Source organism: Panthera leo, chromosome E1, assembly GCF_018350215.1.
Source record: "Panthera leo isolate Ple1 chromosome E1, P.leo_Ple1_pat1.1, whole genome shotgun sequence".
In the NCBI taxonomy this organism is placed as follows: Eukaryota; Metazoa; Chordata; class Mammalia; order Carnivora; family Felidae; genus Panthera; species Panthera leo.
The window spans coordinates 48,719,375-48,741,638 of record NC_056692.1 but is presented as its reverse complement, the minus strand read 5'-3'; the positions used below and the strand labels follow the sequence as shown (position 1 = coordinate 48,741,638).

Below are 22,264 nucleotides of genomic sequence, written 5' to 3'. Positions count from 1 at the left end.
TGTGTGAACATTATGCTGACATCTTTGTCAAAAATATATAATTCTAAAGAAACTTTTCTTAATCTGAAACATCTATCTGGGAAACTACATCATCATTTATGTCATGCTATTACAAAAGACTGTGAAATATAGAAACAACTACTGGAAAAACTACCAAAGATCTAGTCTTAACCTAAGAAAACTTCGGGCTATCGCCCAAGGATCCCTGCTCAGCACAATACTGGACAGTGTTCTACGCTGCTCTATCACCACGTGCATTCAATCCCTACGGAAATGGGATATTCCAACTATCCCTTCCATGCACGTCAAGGGAAAAGTTAGGGAACCTACTCCCCGGATTCTTCTCGCGGTGTTTAAACATAGAGCGAGATACTGAAACTGCTCGTGTGAATAGTTTACAAATTTCGGGAGTGGTTCTAGGCCTGCCATCTTTGAGAGATCAAATCCAAGGGTGGCAGCAGTGGTATCCAAACCCGGGTCCCAGGGATCTGTACGAATCCAGCGGGATGCCTTACCTTCTCCAACGCCACGTCTGTCTCAGCGGCATGAGCCCTCTTCAGCTCTAACTTCATCTTTTCTGACTCGGCCTTCAGCTTATAGACCGCGGTCTCATGGTCCCTTGCAGCCTTTTGCTTCTCCTCTTCACGAAGAAGGCCGAGTTCCACCAGCTGCTGCTTCCGCTGGGAGTTCACGTGAATCAGCTCTTCTCTCAACTTGTGAACTTGGGCTTCCATGTCGGCAATAACCTTATTTTTAAAAATGAAAAACGGGTAGAGGACATGAATAGGAAAAATCATAAAAGAAGAATCACAAAAGATTAATAAATCTACCAAAAAAGTTCCCTTCCTTCCTTCCTCCCTTCCTTCCTTCCCTTATTCTCCCATCCCAGGCCATCCCCTCCTCGTTTAGACATAAATGCTACCTAGAACATTTTACCATATACAACATAGTCCATTTCATTTGCTTCAAATATTTATGTAAATGGAATGTTATATGTATTCCTTTGCAACTTGCTTTTTCAATATTCAACATTATGTTCCGAAGATTCATCTAGTACTTGCTATTGTATTTTCGGGCTTTTTAAAGTTCATTTAAATTGAGAGAGAGAGAGAGAAAGCTCGTGCACAAGCAGGGGAGAGGCGGAGAGAGAGGCGGAGACAGAGAGACAGAGAGGCAGAGAGACAGAAAGAGTCGCAAACAGGCTCCATGCTGTCAGCGTAGAGCCCGACACAGGGCTCGGTCCCACAACCATGACCTGAACCGAAATCAAGAGTCAGACGCTTAATCAACTAAGCCACCCAGGTGCCCTTGTATTTTCGTTTTTATTTCATATGATGTCTGCTCTGATTTCATGATGTCTAGCATTCTACGTTCTTGGGTTTATTTTATATTCCTCCTCCTATTTTCTTATTTTCAGTATTTAAGTCATTTATTTTTATACTTACTTCTTTTCTGATTTATAAACTTAAGACTATAAATATCCCTCCAACTATTGCTTACGTTTAATCTCTTAGGTGTAGAAATATGAGATTTTCATTATCATTTAGCTCAAACATTTTTAACTTCCATTATTATTTTCTTCTTTGACTTATAAACCATTTAGAAGTACGTTTCTTAATTCCCAAACATATGGGGTATATTAGTTTCCTGAGGCTGCCATTAACAGAGTACTATAAACTGAGTGGCTTAATACAACAGACACCTATTCTCTCACAGTTCTAGAGATTAGCAGTCTGAAATCAAGGTGTAGGTAGAGTGGATTCCTTTTGGAGGCTCAGAGGGAAAAATCTGTCCCATGCCTCTCTTCTAGCTTCTGGGGTTTGCTGGAGATCTCTGGTGTTCCTCGGCTTACAGACGTATCGCTCCAGTCTCTGCTCTGTCTTCACATGGCTTCTTTGTGTGTCTGTGTCCCTGGGTCCAAACTTTCCTCTTCTATTAAGGACATTGGTCATCTTGGGCCTTCAGGATGTGATTAATGCCTTTATAAAATGGGATTAGTGCCTTCTGAAAGGAGACTCAGAAATCCCTTTCCCCTTCTACCACGTGAGGACGCAGGGAGAAGGCGCTAGCCATGAACCAGGAAGAGGGTCCTTATTAGAACACAAACATGCTGGTGCCTTGGTCTTCGACTTCCAGCTTCCAGAAATGGGACAGGTGCATGTCTGCTGCTTATAACCCACCCAGCCCGTGGTATGTTCTTATAGTAGCCAGGACAGACTAAGACGTAGTCTGAGAGAAACAGACTTGCAAAGGTTTTATCCAAATTCAGACTGATTTGATTTGAAAGCCTTTGTTTTTATCACCTACTATACTGTATCAGAGTTGTAAGAATTTTTTATAGAGAATGACATTTGTTGCATTTTGTTCATTTCTTCTTATTGCACACCCCTAACTTCTCATTTTCACCAGGATGAGTACAAAGCTGCATCCCAAAGTCACAGGGTCATAACGTCTTTGTAAAAAATAAAAAATGAACAAAATAAGTTAGCTTCCCAAAACCACCGAAACCACCCCAAACTGAATTTCTATCTTTGTCGATGTACATAAAAATATTTACTTTCTTTTTTTTTTTTAAGTTTATTTATTTATTTATTTTGAGAGAGAAAGTGTAAGTGGGGGAGGGGCAGAGAGAGAGGGCATGAGAGAATCCCCAGCAGACTCTGTGCCGTCGGCGCAGAGCCCCTCGGGGGGCTTGATCTCACAAACCGTGAGGTCATGACCTGAGCTGAAATCAAGAGTTACGCACTTAACTGAGTCACCCGGGCACGCCCATAAAAATATTTTCAATGGTATAGTCATGTTTAGATGCTGTTCTACCTTTTCCTATACCTAACTTTATGTCTTCGTTTCCATTTATTAGCGTACTTGTCACTCTTAGTAGCTCTTTAATATTTCATCATTGCAGTATATCGTCATTTACTTAATCATATTATTTTTGGAGATTTGTCTTATTTCCAATTAGTCATTATTACATATGCGACACCTATGAATACATTACAGTGCTATTTTGCTTTTAGTTTACATTATGAAGATTATTTCGTCAAAAGACAAGAATGACTTTGTAGCTTTTTTTTCAAATTGCTCTACAGAAACAGAGTCCATTTTCCAACGTGAACAACGGTGTATACGGGAACCTGTTTCTGCACACCCAAGCCACTGGTGCACTTCGTAATTCTGTATATTTTTATTAGTTGACTAGGAATGTGATGAGAACTTAAGGAAGGCATTTTAAGTTGCTGGCACATTGATATGCACTGGCTCCAGTCCAATGACGATTTTCAAACAGAAAAACTATACTGAAAAATGTATCAACTAATTATGGGAGAAATAAACATTAAATGAAAGAACTTAATGCTGAAGGCTTCCCTGGGGTATTTAATATTTCAGTCCTTAGCAAGTGCTGATAACTAGAGTGACAGAACTGCCAAGATCAATCTGGAATAGACGTGTTCATTTTTCTTTACGATTATAAATAACGAGCTATCAAACTTCATCCATCTGACTGATACAGAACAGGAGAATTACAACAACATTTAACAAATTAATAAAGGTTGTTATCTGTCTATAGGGGACACACACCGTAAGCACAACTTTTAATCGAGCTGAGTTCAATTAACAGTTAAAAACATAAAGACAGACCAGAAAACATGGAAGCAACTGCATGTCCATCAACAGATAGGGGGATAAGCAAAATGGGGTCTGTATGTACGATGCATTGTTCTTCGGCCTACAGAAAGAAGGAAATTCTGACTTACACTATAGCACGGATGAAACTTGAGGACATTATGCTCAGTGAAGTAAGCCAGTCACCAAAAGACAAACACCAAACATTTATACCAATTTCCTTAGAAAGCTAATGACTCTTTTTTTAATGTTTATTTTTGAAAGAGAAGAGAGAGCGCACGTGTGCACAGGTGCGAGTGGGGGAGGGGCGGAGAGCGAGGGGGACAGAGGATCCAAAGCGGGTTCTGTGCCGACAGCAGAGAGCCAGACACAGGGCTCAACCTCATGACCTGATGATGAACTCATGACTCAGATCATGATCTGAGCTGAAGTAGGACACTTAACCTACTGAGCCACCCAGGCGCCCCAGAAAGCTAATGACTCTTCAAACCACTCTGAATCTGACAAGTTCTGGCAAGAGCAGTGAGAGGTTGAAACATCTCATAAACGATAATAGATTGCCAGGATTATCATCAAAGTGGTCCCAAACAAAATTCAAAAATGCATTTTATGAAAGCAAAATGTGTCTAAGTTGAGAACATGTTCATGGTTAAGAAAGAATCATTTGGACTATCTTGGAAATCCAAAAATTGTTCTATAGGTGCTCTTGGAATAAAGACAACGTTAATAAAGTTATTAATGTATTAGGTTACCTTTGTACCGTCACAGAAAGTTTGTGAGCAATCACCACCAAGAGCTGAAATGTTTCCAATGTGCTACTCTTTAATGTGTAGGTATATGTAATCTACCATTTGTTAGGATCTATGATGTGGAAGCCACCATAAGTGACTTCTAGAGAAGAAACTTTACCCACAGAGTTTAGACTACAATAAATAAGCTACACACACACACACACACACACACACACACACACACCCCATAGAGCCATAAGAGAAGACGATGTGCCATAAAAGTTCAAAAGAGGGAGCCCTTACTTTGAGCTAAGAATTCTGAAAACCTAAATAAAATTGAATGCATCTGAGATGTACCTTAAGAGAGAAATTAGCACCATTTGGGAACAGGGATAAATACAGGACATTTCAGGAAGAAAGAATGAGTTGTATGGAAGAAGAAAAACAGAACGTCAAAGAGGAACAGGAGAAACTCCGAAAACAGAGATTTGCTGCAGATATTGGAGACATTAAACTACAGGGGTTGGAAATCAAGGCACTGGAGGACCAGTAAGATGCCGAAATTGGATGCTGGAAAGGAGTATGTGGGGATGGTAAGTCAAGAAATACTACTGAATTTGTATTAAGAAAGACTAACCTGGAGGCAGTTTACATCATGGGTTAGACACACCAGAGATGGGAAGGCCAGCAGTAGTGGAAAGAGTGGAATGGACGGGAATACAATTTTAGAAGTAGAACTGAAACGGTTAGGGGAAGGCACCTGGGTGGTGCAGCGGGTTAAGTGCCCGACTCTTGATCTCAGCTCAGGTAATGATCTCGCGGTTCATGGGTTCGAGCCCCACATGAGGCTCTGCGCCGATGGCACGGAGCCTACTTGGGATCTGTGTCTCTCCTTCTTTCTGCCCATCCCCCACTTGTGCTCTCTCAAAAATAAACATTAAAAAAAGGGCTAAACAACTAAATGCATGATGAAGGCAAGGAAGGGAGAGGAATATTGGTGATTTAGGATGGTTACCCCAGGCAGTTTGGCAGATTATTCTGAGAGACCTTCATGAGATGAAACAACTAGATTCTGTACAAAATACAATGTTGTCTTTCTTTGCTCATAGGAAGTAAGAGGAAAATCCAAAAGAAAAAACAAAACAGGAATCACACACTATAAAACTGCATGTGCCAAAAATAGGATAGTGAGCACTGAGCACGCTCAAAAGGCAATGTATCTTGGAGGACAAATGTCTTTACGAGCATTGCAGTTTCTGGGGGCAAGGAATATGGGAGCTGAACATGATTCCATGGAATTAAGTCAGATGGCCTGGAACAGGACTAAAGTGGTTCTAGGTCCATAGTGTTATTTACTCCTGCCTGATGCTAAAATCAATTCCCTCTGGAAAAAAGTTTCTTTAGTTTAATGTCTCCAAGTTTTCCATAAATTAAGGTAAACCAAGAATGAGCTCATAATTTAAAAATTATTAAATCCAGGGAAAAAACACCATCGGTAAGAGTCAGCAAAAACAGATTCCCACTGGCAGGCACTTCAAGTATGAGAATTATGAGAAAAAAAAGATAAAATAACATGTATTAAATGTTTTAAAAAACAAAAGATGAAACATTAAAAAAAAAATTTAAAAGGGGCGCCTGGGTCGCTCAGTTGGTTAAACATCTGATTCTTGATATTGGCTCAGGTCATGATCTCATGGTTCGTGAGATCAAGCCCCATGTTGGGCTCTGCACTGACAGTGTGGGGGATGCTTGGGATTCTCTCTCTCCCTCTCTCTCTGCCCCTCCCCCCTTTCCCCTTCTCTCTTTCCCTCTCTCAAAATAAACAAATAAACACAAAAAAATGTTTTTAAAAGATAGAATCACAAAGTGAGTAAGTCACAAGAGACTAAGCAAAAATCATCATATTTGAGAAAGAATCAAATATAACTTCCAAAAAAAGTTTTTGAATAAAAGAATAGATGAGTTAAGGCAGTTTAAACATAGCAAGAGCAAAAAAGTAATGAAACAGAAGAGGGATCTTAATAAATTACTTAGAACACAGCAAATTAATAATCAGAAGATAACTGTGAGATGTTTAAAGCTATGGAAGGTAAAATAAAACTATCTAATATATGTCTGGAGTTCCAGAAGGAGGGGACAGAAAAGAGAAGATAGGAAGGATATGCAAAAATGAGAATTTTCAGAACTGAGGAAAAATAAGAATCCTCAGGATTAGTGAGCAGAATAAATATCAGACAGGACAGAAAAGGAAGGAAGGAAGGAAGGAAGGAAGGAAGGAAGGAAGGAAGGAAGGGCAGGAAGGAAGGAAGGAAGGAAGGGAGGAAGGGAGGAAGGGAGGGAGGGAGGGAGGGGTCTAATCTGTATACTAGGTAATGAAATGGCAGAACACAAAAGACAAAGAGAAAAGCTTAAAAGCAAGTAAAGTAAGGGGAAAAAAGAATATATTCAGTAAATGACATCCCAGTAGCAACAAATACACCAAGCACTCAGATTTTGGGTTCTAGTACCATTCCCTGATAAAAGGAAACAGTGGCCCTTAGACAAATGACTGAGTCTAAGAGTGAGCAGGAAATATATAAGATGAACCAGAGCATCTTGCTGTGCTAGTAGTAAGGAAGTGCTTCTTGATGAGAGTATATTAAAGATACAAGAACCAACTGAAGGAGCTCCCAATGGCCAAAGCTGGAACAATTTGAGAAAAAAAAAAAAAGGACTGGATTATATTTCAAAGAATAAAATAAATATCCATGAGTACATACTCATATAAATGATTTAATTAATTAATGGGGGAGAAGAAACAAATCTTCCTTGCAGAGGTATTCCAAATTACAATGAAGGGCATTTTACAAATTCCTAATGGGCGCTCCTCAAAACTGTCAAGGTTATCAAAAGTAAGGAAAATCTGACAAACTATCATAGCAGAAGAGACTAAGGAAAGAAGACAACTAAACGTAATGTGATATTCTAGATGGGATTGTATAACAAAAAAAGGACACTAGGTAAAAACTAAGCAAATCTGAATAAGGTACGGATTTTAGTTAATGATGACATATCAACATTGGTGTGTAATTTAAACAATGTACCATATTAACGTAAGATGTTAATAAAAGGGGAAACTGGGTGCAAGGTATATGGGAAAACTTTATACTATCTTCTCAATTTTCACTATAAATTTAAAAATGTTTTTAAAATACGTGTCAGGCTCTGTGCTGACAGCTCAGAACCTGGAGCCTGTTTCAGATTCTGTGTCTCCCTCTCTCTCTGTCCCTCCCCCGCTCATGCTCGTTCTGTCTCTGTCTCTCAAAAAGTGAATAAAGATTTAAAAAAAATTAAATTAGGAACCTTGGCAAAAATGGCAACAACAAAACCAAAATAATCCCCTAATACTTCAAAGTTTTAAACACAGTTTAAATAATTCATGGTTCAAAACAAATTTAAGATAAAAATTAAAGTACTTAGAAGACCCAAGACATTTTTTTTTTTCACATTTGTACTGTTTTAAATGGGAATGAGGGGGTTAGTATCAACAGTCATGGGTTCATGGGAGATATTTTATTGTGTCTATTTTTGTGACTTTTAAATTGATTGATGTTGGGGTGCCTGGGTGGCTCAGTCTCTTAAGAGTCCGACTTCAGCTCAGGTTATGACTGCACGGTTTGTGGGTTCAGGCCCCACATCAGGCTCTCTGCTGTCAGCACAGAGCTCAGAGCCTGCTTGGGAGTCTCTAGCTCCCTTTCTCTCTGCTCCTCCCCTGCTCATGCATGCTCTCTGTCCCTCTCCCTTTAAAATAAATAGACATTAAAAAAATTTTTAATTGATTGATGTTAACATATTTCCTAATCAAAAATAAATTCATAACATTTAAATAAAAATTCTTAGAAATGGTTTACAAAGAAAATATTACTTACGAAATCCTGAAGGATGAAGGTGAAGGAAATATGTAGCCATAACATATTATTTATTTTTAAAAGGCTAATTGTTAATGGAAAAAAGGCCAATTTAAGAAATTACAAGATAGAACAATTTCTGGTAAGACTGATGAAGGAAACAGGAGAGAAGACACAAACAAACAATATTAGGGCTGCAAATAAAGCTATGGCAATATTACCTAGAAAAAAGAGATAACTAATACTAACATTACAAAAAAACCATACCACAAATCCATGAGACATTAAAGAGATAAATAAGATCATACCATAAAAATATGCCAAGGGGTACCTGGGTGGCTCAGTCAGTAAAGCACCTGACTCTTGATTTTGGCTGAGGTGATGATCTCACAGTCATGAGACTGTGCCCCACATTGGGCTCTGTGCTGAGAGTGCAGAACCTACTTGGGATTTCTCTTTCTTCCTCTCCCTCTCTGCCCCTCCGCCACTTGTGCACTCTCTCTCAAAAAAAAAAAAAAAAAAAAAAAAAAAAGATTAGGGGAACCTGGGTGGCTCAGTCAGTTAAGCATCTGACTTTGGCTCAGGTCATGAGCTCATGGTCCGTGGGTTCTAGCCCCACATAGTGCTGTATGCTGGTGGTGTAGAGCCTGCTTGGGATTCTCCCTCTCCCTCTCTCTGTCTGTTCCTCACTCATTCTCTCTCTCTCTCTTTCCCTCAAAATAAATGAACTTTAAAAAAATAAAAATAAAAATGAAAGATTATGCCAATACTTGGAGAATAGAAGTGAAATAGATTCCCAGGAAAATATAAAATGCCAAAAAGAAGAAATAAAACAGTCTAATTAGATAAATTGGAAGAATAGTGAAAATGCTTCCTACAAAGAAAACAATAAGTTTAGATAATTTCACAGGTGAGTTCTAAAAAATCTTCCAGAAGATAGATCATTCTAGTCTTTTATAATCTCTTGCAGAGAATAGAGAAATGTACTCTCAAACTATTTCAGAAGTTATAATATTGATAACAAAGGATGACAAGAATATGAAGAGAAACAAAAATTATAGGTCAGCTTACTCATGAACACAGACATAAAATCCTAAACAAATTATTAGCAAACCAAGTCCAGTAATGTATACAAATAAAATATGTTATTGCCAAGTTGTACAGAATGCAAGGGCAGTTTAACATTTCTCAAAATCTGTAAGTGCCAATAAATTATCAAATTTAAATGAAAAGGAAAATTTATAAACTATAAAAATTTACCAAAACTGGCTAAAAAATTGGAAAATGTGAATCATCCAGCAACCATTAGAAAAATTTAAATAGTAGTCAAAAATCTTTCCTGAAATGAAATATCAAGCCCAGATGGTTCTACTGGTCAGATTTACCAAATTTTTAAGAAACAAATAATTCACTCTTAGATTAATTCTTGCAGGGACTCAAAAAAAGATTACTCAGCAACTCGATTTATGAGGCTAGCATAACATCGATTAAAAAATATGTCTAAAAAAGAAAAATTCAGGTCAATCACTCTCAAAAATTGTTAGCAAATTGAAGCCAGCAATAATACATCATTTAAATATTGGATGAGACATAATGTTGGTGTAATGGTAAAACATAACCTATGATATGATTTTTTTCCATTAATGTATTCAAAGAAAAAAGCCTTATGGTTATCTCAATAAACAAAAAAAAAATTTAAAAAAACTCCATGACAGGAACTCTTGGCCATTTTTTAAGTTTTTATTATTTTTTAAGTTTTATTTATTTTTGAAAGAGAGAGAGAGAACAAGCAGAGAGGGCAGAGAGAGAGGAAAAGAGAGGGTCCCAAGGCAGGTTCTGCACTGTCAGTAAAGAGCCTGACATGGGGCTCGAACTCATGAGCCATGAGATCATGACCTGAGCCAAAATAAAGAGTCAGATGCTTAACCAACTGAGTCACCCAGGCACCCCAGAAGAGACCATTCTTAACCAGATGAAAGATATTTACCAAAAACTCAGCAAATTTTATTTATTATTTATTGTGCAGGAAGAAGAAAAAGAAATCAGGAAAAAGAAAAAAATGTCTACCACGACTTACATTCATAAATGTATGACAAGAGAAATAAAAAGGAAAACAAACTCTTCAGTCATGAAAGCTATGATTGTCTATATAGAGAGAATGCGAAATGAATGTACAAATCATTAGGAATAATAGAGTTTAGAAAGGTGTTTGAATTAAAGAGCCACGTTTAAAAATTATTTGTAATATTTACACACCAGCACAAAAATTATAAACACCATGAATAGCTATAACAAACAGAAGATTCTCAGAAATAAGTCTACCAAAAGATGTGCAAAATTCTAGAGAAAAAATTATAAGCCTTTTTAAAAGACATTAATGAAAATCTAAACAACAGAGATACATCATGGGGATGGAAAGCCTTCCGACAGTTCTCCCCAAATTGATGGCATCGATGCAAATCCAATTAAAATTTTAACAAAAGCTTCCGAGAAACTTGACAAGCTGAACCTAAAATGTACAGGATGAACAGAATCCCATGATAGTCCCAACGAACAAATGGCCTGACACGCCACAGATCGGGGCCTAGAATAACGTGACTGAAATTAATACAGTATAGTATTATCATAAAAAATAGGAAATTTTGACTAATAGAACATAATAGTGAACCTAGAAACAAGGTCACATTGGTTGGAGCTGGTACTGCACTTTTTAAAAAAAAAGTTTTATTTTTAAAATTTTTATTTATTTTACTGAGAGAGAGAGAGAGAGAGAGAGAGAGAGAGAGAGAGAGAGAGAGAAAGGTGCGCAGGGGTGGGGATAGGAAGAGAAATAATTCCAAGCAGGCTCCGTGCTGTCAGCACAGAGCCCCAATGCAGGACTTGATCTCACAACCCTGGGATCATGACCCAAGCTGAAATCAAGAGTCAGAGGCTCAATGGACTGAGCCACCCACGCATCCCACTGGTATTGCACTTTTGGAGGGCAATGGTGAACCAGTTTCAAAACCATGCTAAGACAATAAGTTACTCATATGGGAAAGAATGAAATCGGATCCCTACCTTACATAATAGACAAAAATCCATTCCCTCCACTCCTAAGTATATACCCAAGACAAATAAAGCATATCTCTGCACAAAAACGTGTACGTGTTCACAGCAGCATTATTCATAACAGCCAAAAAGTAGACGAACTGTCAATCAACTGATGAATGGACGAATAAAATATAATATAGATAAACAATGGAATATTACTCAGCAATAAAAAGGAATGGAGAGCTAATATAGGCTATGACATGAATGAACCTTGAAAGCACAACCAATGAAAGAAACTAGTCACAAAAGACCACATAATGTATGATTCTACTCATAAGAAATAGCACAAGCAGATGTAGAGGCACAGGATTTAGACTAGTGGTTGCCCAGGGCTGTTGTGGGGAAAATGGAGGGTGATAGACTGTTAGTAAGCATCTGTTTGGGGGGAGGAGGTGACAAAATGTTCCAGAATTTGGGGGGTGATGGTTGCACAACTCTGTGAACCATACCAAAACCCATGCGACTGTATACTTTAGAAGGGTTAATTGTACGATGTGGAAATTATATCTCAATAAGGCTAATATTTTAAAAATCAGTGCATAGTGATCAGGGACCAAAAGTGAAAGATGACATTTTTAAAAATACAGGGGAGGGCTTTTTTACTTGAAGATAAGAAACTTCCTTAAACACGACTCACAAGGCACTAACTTGAAAAGATTGATAAGTTAGACTCTAATATAATTAGGAACATTCATTCATCAAAAGACACCATAAAGATAATGAAAATATAAATAAAAATTTTAAAGGGGAGATTTGTAACATATATAATTGATGAAAGAACAGTATCCAGAATTTGTGAGGCATACCAATAAATGAACATAAACAGTCCAATAGAGAAATGAGAAAAAGGTATGATCAAGAACTTTATTATAGGGGCGCCTGGGTGGCTCAGTCGGTTGAGTGTCCGACTTCGGCTCAGGTCATGATCTCGCTGTTCGTGAGTTTAAACCCCGCACCGGGCTCTGTGCTGACAGCTCAGAGCCTGGAGCCCGCTTCAGATTCTGTGTCTCCCTCTCTCTCTACCCTTCCCGCACTTGGGTTCTGTCTCTCTCTCTCAAAAATAAACATTAAAAATTTTTTTAAATGAATGAATAAAAGAACCTTATTATAAACGGAAACATTTTAATGGTAGACACATGAAAAGGTGTCCAACTTCACTGGTCATCAGAAAATGCAACTTCATTTCACAATCACCATATTAGCAAAAATTAATAAGTCTGACAGTACCAACTGTTGGCAAGGATGTGTATCAATGGCGCTGTTACATGCTAATGATATGAGTACAAAGCGACAAAACCCTGTTGTGAATTAAATTGGCGATACCTAGAAAAACTGAACATTTTCTTAAGTTATGTCCCAACATTTTGTAGAGAAAACTCTTAACACCCGTACACCAAGGACACGTCCAAGGATGTGCACAGCGGAGTTGTAAAAACTACCTAGCTAGAGATGACTCAAATGGAACGGGACATTGTATCTAGACAAATGAATAAATTGGAATTGCACACAAGAGAATGGATGAATCTTAAAAATATTGAGGGAAAAAATTCAAATCATGGATTACCTATAATATGCAACCATTTTTATGAAGTTCAAATGTAAGCAAAAGCAAACAATCTACTGCTTAGGGAACAGGTATGTGATAAGGCTATGCTGAAAAAAAATGTTGGGTCACCATCAACACACATTTACGGCCAATGGTTGCCTCTGGGGCAGACCCCAGGAACTGGGGAGAGGAAGGAGCATCCGGACAGAGGTGGCGGATTCAGCAACGTTCTAATTCTTCACTCAGGCGGTCAGTTCCTGTTGTTCGTTCTGATTATGTGCATTAGTGCTTAAATATTATTTATGACATATATTCTTTGTATGTATAAGACACGACACAATAACATCTTTTTAATAATGCAGATGTTCTATGCCTAGATGGCAAGGAGAATGCTTCTAACAAGTAACTTCTTAAAGTATAATACAGTAATTATTGTTAATATAGTCTTAATTATGGAAATGCACAAGCCTCTGACAATTTTTCTTTTTATTGTGCGTTTTTCACAGGAGACCCTTGATTTCAATTATGTTTTGGAACATCACATTACTTCATTATTGTCTACCTCTCATTATTACGTAAAGAAGTTTAAACTGATATATTTTCTTTAGAACAACATAGTAAGAGTTCTAAAACACACTTTAATTATTCGTGGTTAACGGGCCACCAAGTGTTATTTAAAGTCATATAAAACCGACCAAAACAATTTCTCTTCTTTCATTATGTTAAACCTAATAAATAAATATCTGGATTTAAGCTTCCAGATTCAAAGCAAACACACTCTTTCGAGTTGTGGCCTCTTAATTTTTTAGCATTATTTTATAAATATCAAATGCAATAGAATTTTCTATCGTAAATAGGTCCCATAGAAACTTTAGCATAAAAGAGAATTTAACCTTGTAAGAACAGTGCTTTTGTCTCTCCAAGAAAAAAGTACCAGAAATAATGACAGATGATTTGTGTGTCTAACAAATGAAACACAACAGTCAAACTCCAATCAGCGCTGTCCTGAGGCAGGACAATTGGTGCGTAAGAACACCAAGGCTCAGGCAGTAGGGTCAGACAGTACGGATGGACAGGATTAAACAGAAACAAAGTGATAAAAAGGCAAGAGTTTTCAATTCAGAATGGCCTGAGGCAGAGGTGTTCATAAAATGGGAAGTGCCTCCCGGGGAACTCTTGCTTTCGCACAGGTCTCGTGTCTTTCGAGACTTTTGATCCTTAGGTAGGTCAAGGCTCCCTGCTCAGCCATGTCAGTCATGGGTTTGTCCATCTGTGTGTCCATCCACCTAAACATCCACTGCCTCACTGAATTATGTTTGAAGGACCTTCAGTGGCTATTTCTGAAGAGTTGTGTTCTCATTCACAATGAGGCTTAGCAAGGAGGGAGAATCCTCCGAGGAAATGGTTTGGGATTGCATTTCAAGAGAAACAGACCAAACTACTAACCTCCTCCTCACTAGAAATTTCCCCCCACGATGAAAGGGCAAGACCCTGAGAACAGGGGCCCTGACACCATTCCCCGCCTTCCTTAGACCTTCTTTGGCTGGTGACAGGGGTTGGAATGAGGACGTAGAACGGCACGGAAGCAGATAACGTTCGGTTAGCCATTGTAACCGCTTCACACTGGCTTCAAGAGCAAGAGGGCACAGAATTCAAACACACCTGCATGTCTTACATGAGTTATGAGAGTGGAGTGGAAGGGCCGCGATGTGCCCGCTAATCTCTGCGGGGTGCGGGGGAGAGCTGTGAAACACCGTGTGCAGCTTCATCATTTCAAGGAAGTCACACATAAATGCCACAGGAATGCAACCCTCGCGGGTGGGTAAAGGTTTGAAGAAATGACCATCTAATTTCTTGGCCGGTAACATCATGCAGAAAAGGTCAGAGCACTCCGTATCTTGCAGTTAAGCGGCCTTGGGAGATTGTGTGTTTTCATCTTTTATTCACTTGGTCCTTTCATTGTAGCTCACACAGCAAGCACTAGGGCGGTTGGTCTGCACGGCGGGTAAACCTGAGACAATTAACTCATTGTCGATATCACAAACTGCAGGAACTGAGCGCACCCGGCCAGGGAGGGCAAGTCGCTGCATATATACTTATGATACTTCAATCTTTCTTTGAAGATTTTGAAGATATTCCCAGGCCATAAAATAATTCAAGGTCATTATAATAAATACCAACCGGCATCGTAAAGAACATAAATGTATGCAGTTTAAGGCATTGGGGTTAATCTGTGGTGACCAGATGGATATTCTAGGAGTAATTTTGGAAAAAATATCCTTGCTGTCTGCTATTTACTTTTATGAAACATATACATAGGAGTTTATTGTAGAATAACTCAGCTTTATTTTTTGTTATATTCCTATTTTAAATGTGTTTTTTTTTCTTTTTTTGAATATGATGCTCATCATTTTTTAAAGTTTATTTATTTTGAGAGAGAGAGAGAGCACAAGCAGCGGGGGGGGGGGGGGGGGACAGAGAGAGAGGAAGAGAGAGAATCCCAAGCAGGCTCCGCTCTGTCAGGGCAGAACCTGATGCAGGGCTCGATCCCACAAACTGTGAGATGGTGACCTGAGCCGAAATCGGGATGACTCTTTGTTAGTTATGATATATAATCTAGTCATAATACCTTCATTATGAGTTTGCATTATTTATTTTTAGTACCAACTATTAAATTTTTAAAATAGATAGCAGCTTGCTTTCTGTTATGTTGGGTTATTGATCACTCCTTATGTCTAAGTTATTTCTGAAGCAAAACTTCAGGCTCTTATTCTGCTAGAACTTTCACTCCACCCAAATAAAATGTCCCATTTTGGTTTGTTTTTTGTTTTCTTTTGGGGTTTTGTTTTTTTGTTTTTGAGGGAGTGAGTGTGCACCTGAGTGGGAGAGGGACAAGGGGAGGGGGGCCAGGGAAAGAGAGAGAGAGAGAGAGAGAGAGAGAGAGAGAGAGAGACAGAATCTTAGGCAGGCTCCATGCATAGCATGGAGCCCAACGTGGGGCTCAATCTCATCACAGTGAGATCATGATCTGAGCCAAGATCAAGAGTCAGACGCTTAACTGACTGAGCCACCCAGGCAACGCCTCATTTTTTTTAATGAAAGGAATACTTTGAATGAAATATGCATTTCTGAGATTTTATTAAATATATAGAATTGGTGTGAAAGCGGGTATTCAGATTTCAAGGAAGGACAGCATATATATTAAAAAGTCATTAGGAGAATATATTAGGAGAATACTGTTGGATCAGTAAAAAATAGTGTTTTGTGAAAGTTTAACGTATCTATTTTAGAGAGTAAATTTATATTGTGCATAAAGCCATATCTTATATTTATTGTCATTTAAAAACCATATTTATTGCCATTTAAAAACTGAAATTCATATAAACAGTGAAAACAGTAATCTTATTTTACTGTATAATTATAGCATATGACATAATATACCTGTTAACATTTTTTGGAAATCAATGATTTCAAATTACGCCAAATGTTATAAAATTATTTTATATGTATGGTAACGTTTTTAGATAAAAGTTTATATTTTTATAGCATTTTTATAGGGCTAGAGCTTTTAGAATGTGCTCTCATATGCCACAGGAAAGACAGGTAGTTGATAAAAGTAGAAATAAGATTATTAAGGGATGTGGTTAAAGTCACATAAAAGGTTGGGTAGGAAACCAAATCTTCAGATTCCCAGGACAGCATTTTATCTATTTTTAACCTGATGCATCTAAGCTGCAAACAGAGATTCCTTGAATCATAATGCTGCTGTTCTATCAAATGAAAAATACATTTTACATCCCTTAAATGACTGAGAGATATTTGAACTCAGAGCCAGCAAATGTACATTTAAATAATTCAAAACTTTCTTGGGCATCCAATATAAATGTGTGGTATATTTAAAGAACATTTGTGGGTGTTTTTTTTTTAACATTTATTCATTTTTGAGAGTGAGAGAGACTGAGCGTGAGTGTGGGAGGGGCAGAGAGAGAGGGAGACACAGAATCTGAAGCAGGCTCTAGGCTCTCAGCTGTGAGCACAGAGCCCGACGCAGGGCTTGAACTCATAAACTTTGAGATCACGACCTGAGCCAAAGTCGGATGCTTAACTGACTGAGTCACCCAGGCGCCCCAAGAACACTTGTGTTTTTAGACTCCTGTTCTATAGTTATTAGGCCTGGTAATTAAAAATAAAATCATTATTCCACTTTGTGGTTCAATGACAGTATCTCCTCTACAACTTGTAGAGATGAGATGGGCTAGGATTCCTCCAAATTCCAAGAGACTAGCTTAGCTCTGGAAGGAATTTGATACACAAAATTAAAATAAAATGTGGTACTGTGGTTCGCACGGACACTACTAAATTATGTGACGAAAGAGAGGACAGAGCTTAGCATATAGGAAAGGCAAGAAAAACTTTAATTTGGGAAAAAACTTTAGCACAACAAATATTCAGTTTGGGAGTATACTACATAGGGCTTAAGAAAGGAAATATGTTTTTACCTGCAAAAGAAGGGAGCATTCTAGGTAGAGGAAAGAAAGAAAGAAAGAGAGAGAGAGAGAGAGAGAGAAAGAAAGAAAGAAAGAAAGAAAGAAAGAAAGAAAGAAAGAAAAGAGAAAAGAAAAGAAAAGAAGAGAAAAAAGAAAAGAAGGGTAAAATTTAAAAAGAAAGTCTTCAGTAATTTACATGCCTATCTGCAGAAAAAAAGCTTCAAAAGAAGTTGAACATGTAATGAGTCACAGGAACTGGCAAACATTAAGGCTGTATTTGTTTTTTTGTGAGTAATGATGGTATTGCTAAAAACTCGTAACTGATGTTGAAATTTCTAGTGTTATTCTAAAAGTACCACCCAAACCATCTATTTGAAAATAGGTCTTGAGGAAAGTGAATAAAAAACCCACAGCAAATTGCTTAGTTTAGGTTGAAATTAAAAGGGGGAAAAGAGGGTTCCTAACACATTGGCCCATTTTGGAAATTCGCAAGTGGAATGTTGACCAGACGTAAAATGACTGTGTATGGGCATTTATTTTAAAAGTTAAACCATATAAATAATTCATAGCAGCACAAAACATAAATGTTCACGTTCAGGACTCAAGTGGAATTATAAGAGTGGAAATATTCCACTTGAGAATGACTTCCCTTAAAAAAAGGCACTATCCACAAACAGCACTTTTAATAATCTCATCTCCAGAATGCAAAATGCAAGTATGCAAAAGCCAAAACAGAGGTAGGATCCACAACATTTTGGTGCAACATCGGGGCTCAGGAACAGGACTACATGTGGGGAAGAGGTTATTTGCATCATCTAGAAACATTTAAAGCTATTTTCTTGTTAGAGTGTTTCCAGGAGTGACAGGCAACCTACTGGGCCTTGGAAGAAAAATAAAATTCAGGCTGAATTCTTCTTCACCAGAAACCTTCTCCTATAAAGAATGACATTCAAGTAATTGGAAAGCAGATTTCAATACTCTCTCCTCTTACTATACTTTCCCGTCCCAGGAAAATAAAGCTTTGACCTAGGTATTCCGCAAGTTCAGCTGCTCTATCCAAACATCCTGTACACACGTAAGGTCACAAGAACCCACACATTACACATTACACGTAAGGTCACAAGAACCCACACATTACATTACACTAGTGCCATTCAGAAACACTGATTACTATGTTAACAACAACCGTATGACTTTTCAAAAGCAAAGTGTTCACAAGTTTGGGCTACTCAGTGAAACATAAGAAAATCTTGAACACTTAAAAGCACAAACAGTTAACCTGATAACAAAGAGCTGATGAAAGAGAAAGGAGTCCTGCCCCTTAGGAAAGTGGAAGCTGACTCAGTGACTTCCTCTGTCAGAATGGACACAGCGCCCTCCCCTCCCCTTATCATGATTACTGTTAGCAGCATTTCCTCCCCATTGGGTGTACTTTCTTACACATTGTGCGCCCTTGATGTAACTAATTCTTTAAATATATGCAGAAACTAATACAGAAGGATCACATGATACGTTTTAAATCAGTAGCATGTAAACACCAGAATCACATTTGTAACTTAGGTGTGTAATAAAAACATACAATTAAGTCAATAATCTGAAACATGATATTGTCATTTCAGCCATTTTTCGCTCGACCATCAGATTATAAGTGAGGATATCTAGTTTAACATTCCTTTCACTAACTGTATAAAATTCTTGATAGATCTAGGTCTAGGGATTCTGAAAGCTCAAGATAAATATCCAAGAAATCCACTCTCAAGCCATGGAGGCTTTGGTGGTAAATCTCTCCAGCACAGTAGCATAGTATCCTCCCCAGTCGACTTGACCTTATAGGACAGTTTTACTGCCCAGGTGAGCCTCCCCAAGGTATCTTAGTGTCAGAATACTTGCATTATGTTTACCTTATCATGAAAGAAGACAGAGGGAGGTTACCTCACTTTTAACCCAGGAAAGCATCCTGGATGATTGTGACATCAACACAGCGACCCCATGAGAGAGCAATGTACTATAATAATTTGTACTTTGCATATGACCTGTTATTGCTGCTTTTACCTCTCTATTCATACAATGAATTTACCTAATGTAAAAAGATATACTGCAGGCAAAGCCAATGCAAATAACTACAAAAAATGCACTAACTAAATCCATGGTGATATTATTTGCCTCTGCTTATAAATATAAAATATATAATTGCTAATTTTTAATAAATTAGCCATTTCACTTTAAAATTACCTAGGGTGTCTAAGTAGCTCAGTCGGTTAAGTGTCCCACTCTTGACTTTGGCCCAGGTCATGATCTCACAGTCGTGAGATTGAGCCCCTTGTTGGGCTCTGCGCTGGGCACGGCGTCTGCCTGAGATTCTCTCTCTCCCTCTCCCCCGTGCGCACAGGCTTTCTCCCGCTCTCTCTCTCTAAAACAAATAAATAAAATAACTTTAAATTTTATTAACATTTTTTTAGCTGAGGCTCTGTAAGATGATAGAAAGGTTGTTCTTAAATATATTCAAGTGTATATTCAAAAGGCATCAATAGTTCTAATTACTCAGCCATCAAAAAGAATGGAGTCTTGTCATTTGCAATGAGGTGGATGGAACGAGAGTGTATTACGCTAAGTGAAATAAGCCAGTCAGAGAAAGACAAATTCCATATGATTTCACTAATATATGGAATTTAAGAAGCAAAACAGATGAACATAGGGGAAGGGAAGGAAAAATAAGATAAGATAAAAACAGAGAGGGAGGCAAACCATAAGAGACTCATCTATAGAGAACAAACTGAGGGTTGCTGGAGAGACGTTGGGCAGGAGGATAAGCTAAACGGGTGACATTAAGGAGGGCACTTGTTGGGATAAGCACTGGGTATTACATGTAAGTGCTGAATCACTGAATTGTACTCCTGAAATCAATTCTAGACTATCTGTTAAATAACTTGAATTTAAATAAAATCTTGGAAGAAAAATAAATCCCCAAAGCTGTAGTAATAAAAACAGTATGATGCTCGCACAAAAGTAGACACATTGATCAATAGAACGGAATAGAAAATACAGAAATAGACCCATACAAATATGGTCATTTAATTTATGACACAGGAGTCAAAATATACAATGAGGTAAGGATAGTCCCTTCAATAAATGCTGTTGGAAAAACTGGATAGCCACATGCAATCAATCAATCAATAAAACTGGACAACTCTCCTATATCATATACAAAAAAAAAAAAAACCCAAAAAACAAAAAAAACAAAACACATCTCAAATTGGACTACAGACTTCAGTGTAAGACCTGAAACCATAGAACTCCTAGAAAAAAAAATGTAAGCTCCTAGACATTGATGTTGGCAATGAGTTTTTGGATTTGACACCAAAAGCAAAGAAAATAAATTAAGGGGAACTACACTAGTGTGCCTGTTCTGCCCGGGTAGGCTTAAAAATAATAAAAAATAGTTCTATAATAACTGGCATGCAGACATTAGAAACATGATTCATAACAATGATATAACATAAAAATGAAGGTTTCAAATTAATTTATAGAAGGATTTAGACTATCATTTTTATGAGTTTATCTTGCTAGATGTCATGTTAAACTCTTCTCAACATTATATTCTTGCACCTGGTAAAACTAGACACTTATGTAGTCTAAGTTACGCATCTTAGATATTCATACACTTAGCTATAGGCACTCTGCTCTTAATACATTTTTATAATGAAATAAATAGGGGGCGCCTGGGTGGCTCAGTCGGTTAAGCGTCCGACTTCGGCTCAGGTCATGATCTCGCGGTCCGTGAGTTCAAGCCCCGCGTCAGGCTCTGTGCTGACTGCTCAGAGCCTGGAGCGTGTTTCAGATTCTGTGTCTCCCTCTCTCTCTGACCCTCCCCCGTTCATGCTCTGTCTCTCTGTGTCTCAAAAATAAATAAACGTTAAAAAAAATAAGTAAATAAAAATAAATAAATAAAATGAAATAAATAAAAAAAAAGCTACCCAGATCAAGATCATGGATACCAACTGATCTGCAAAAGTCTTAGAAAAATGCAGGGGCACCTGGGTGGCTCAGTCAGTTGAGTGTCCAACTCTTGCTTTCAGCTCAGGTCATTGGTCTCACGATTTGTGAGATCAAGCCCCACATCGGGCTCTTGCCTGGCAACCCTGAGCCTGCTTGGGATTCTCTCTCTCTTCCTCTCTCTCTCTCTGTCCCACCCCTGCTTGCACTGTCTCTCTCTCTCTCTCTCTCTCTCCTTCTCTCTCTCAAAATAAATAAGAAAGAAAAAAAATTTTAATTTAAAAAAAAACAGAAAAATGTTGTAAGTAAATTTAGAGATGAACAAAAGAAATATGAAGTGTTTCAATCAGCCTAACACTTTTGGTAAATACGTAACTTGATTTTATTCCCTAAGCGCTAACAGACATCAAATGTATTTTAAGATTGACGGGTTTGTTAACAAAAATGGCTTACAGAATTTAACACAGAGCTCTTCGAAAATCATTCTGTGCTTAAAAGCTCTGGCCATATTTACTACCTATGTAGTAATACCACCACTAATCAGTTATTCACCAAGTTTCCAATGCCTGTTAAGATACTGGTAACCTGCTAGTTGCCTGCTGTATTCAGTGTACTGAGCCACGTCACTTGACATGTACGAGACAGACGATTTACGAGACTGTTTTTCTTTTTATTAACCTAAAAGGTTCAGAAACTCCCTTCACTCTCTCTCCCATTTAACCTCAAGCACAAGGTGGTACATGCCTATCCACTCACTGGATCGTTCCCTGCTAAGGAAGGGCACACCCAGGAGGGCTTTGGCCAAAAGAGACCTTGCCTCTAAACTAGCCTCACGGCCATGAACTTTGGGCACCTGCCTGATGACAACCTTTCTGCTATCCTCAACCTCTGATACTTGTTTAC

At 38.0% G+C, this 22,264-nt stretch overlaps 1 protein-coding gene across 3 annotated transcripts in view; it reads right to left on the bottom strand.

The window, feature by feature from the left end:
* CEP112 (centrosomal protein 112) overlaps window positions 1-22,264 on the bottom strand; it is a 412,041-nt gene that overhangs the window by 158,986 nt on the left and 230,791 nt on the right. For all 3 annotated transcript variants that reach the window (XM_042916491.1, XM_042916492.1, XM_042916494.1), the window contains one exon: window positions 516-746. In XM_042916491.1, the coding sequence (XP_042772425.1) occupies window positions 516-746 (231 nt within the window). The remainder of the gene's footprint in view (window positions 1-515; window positions 747-22,264) is intronic.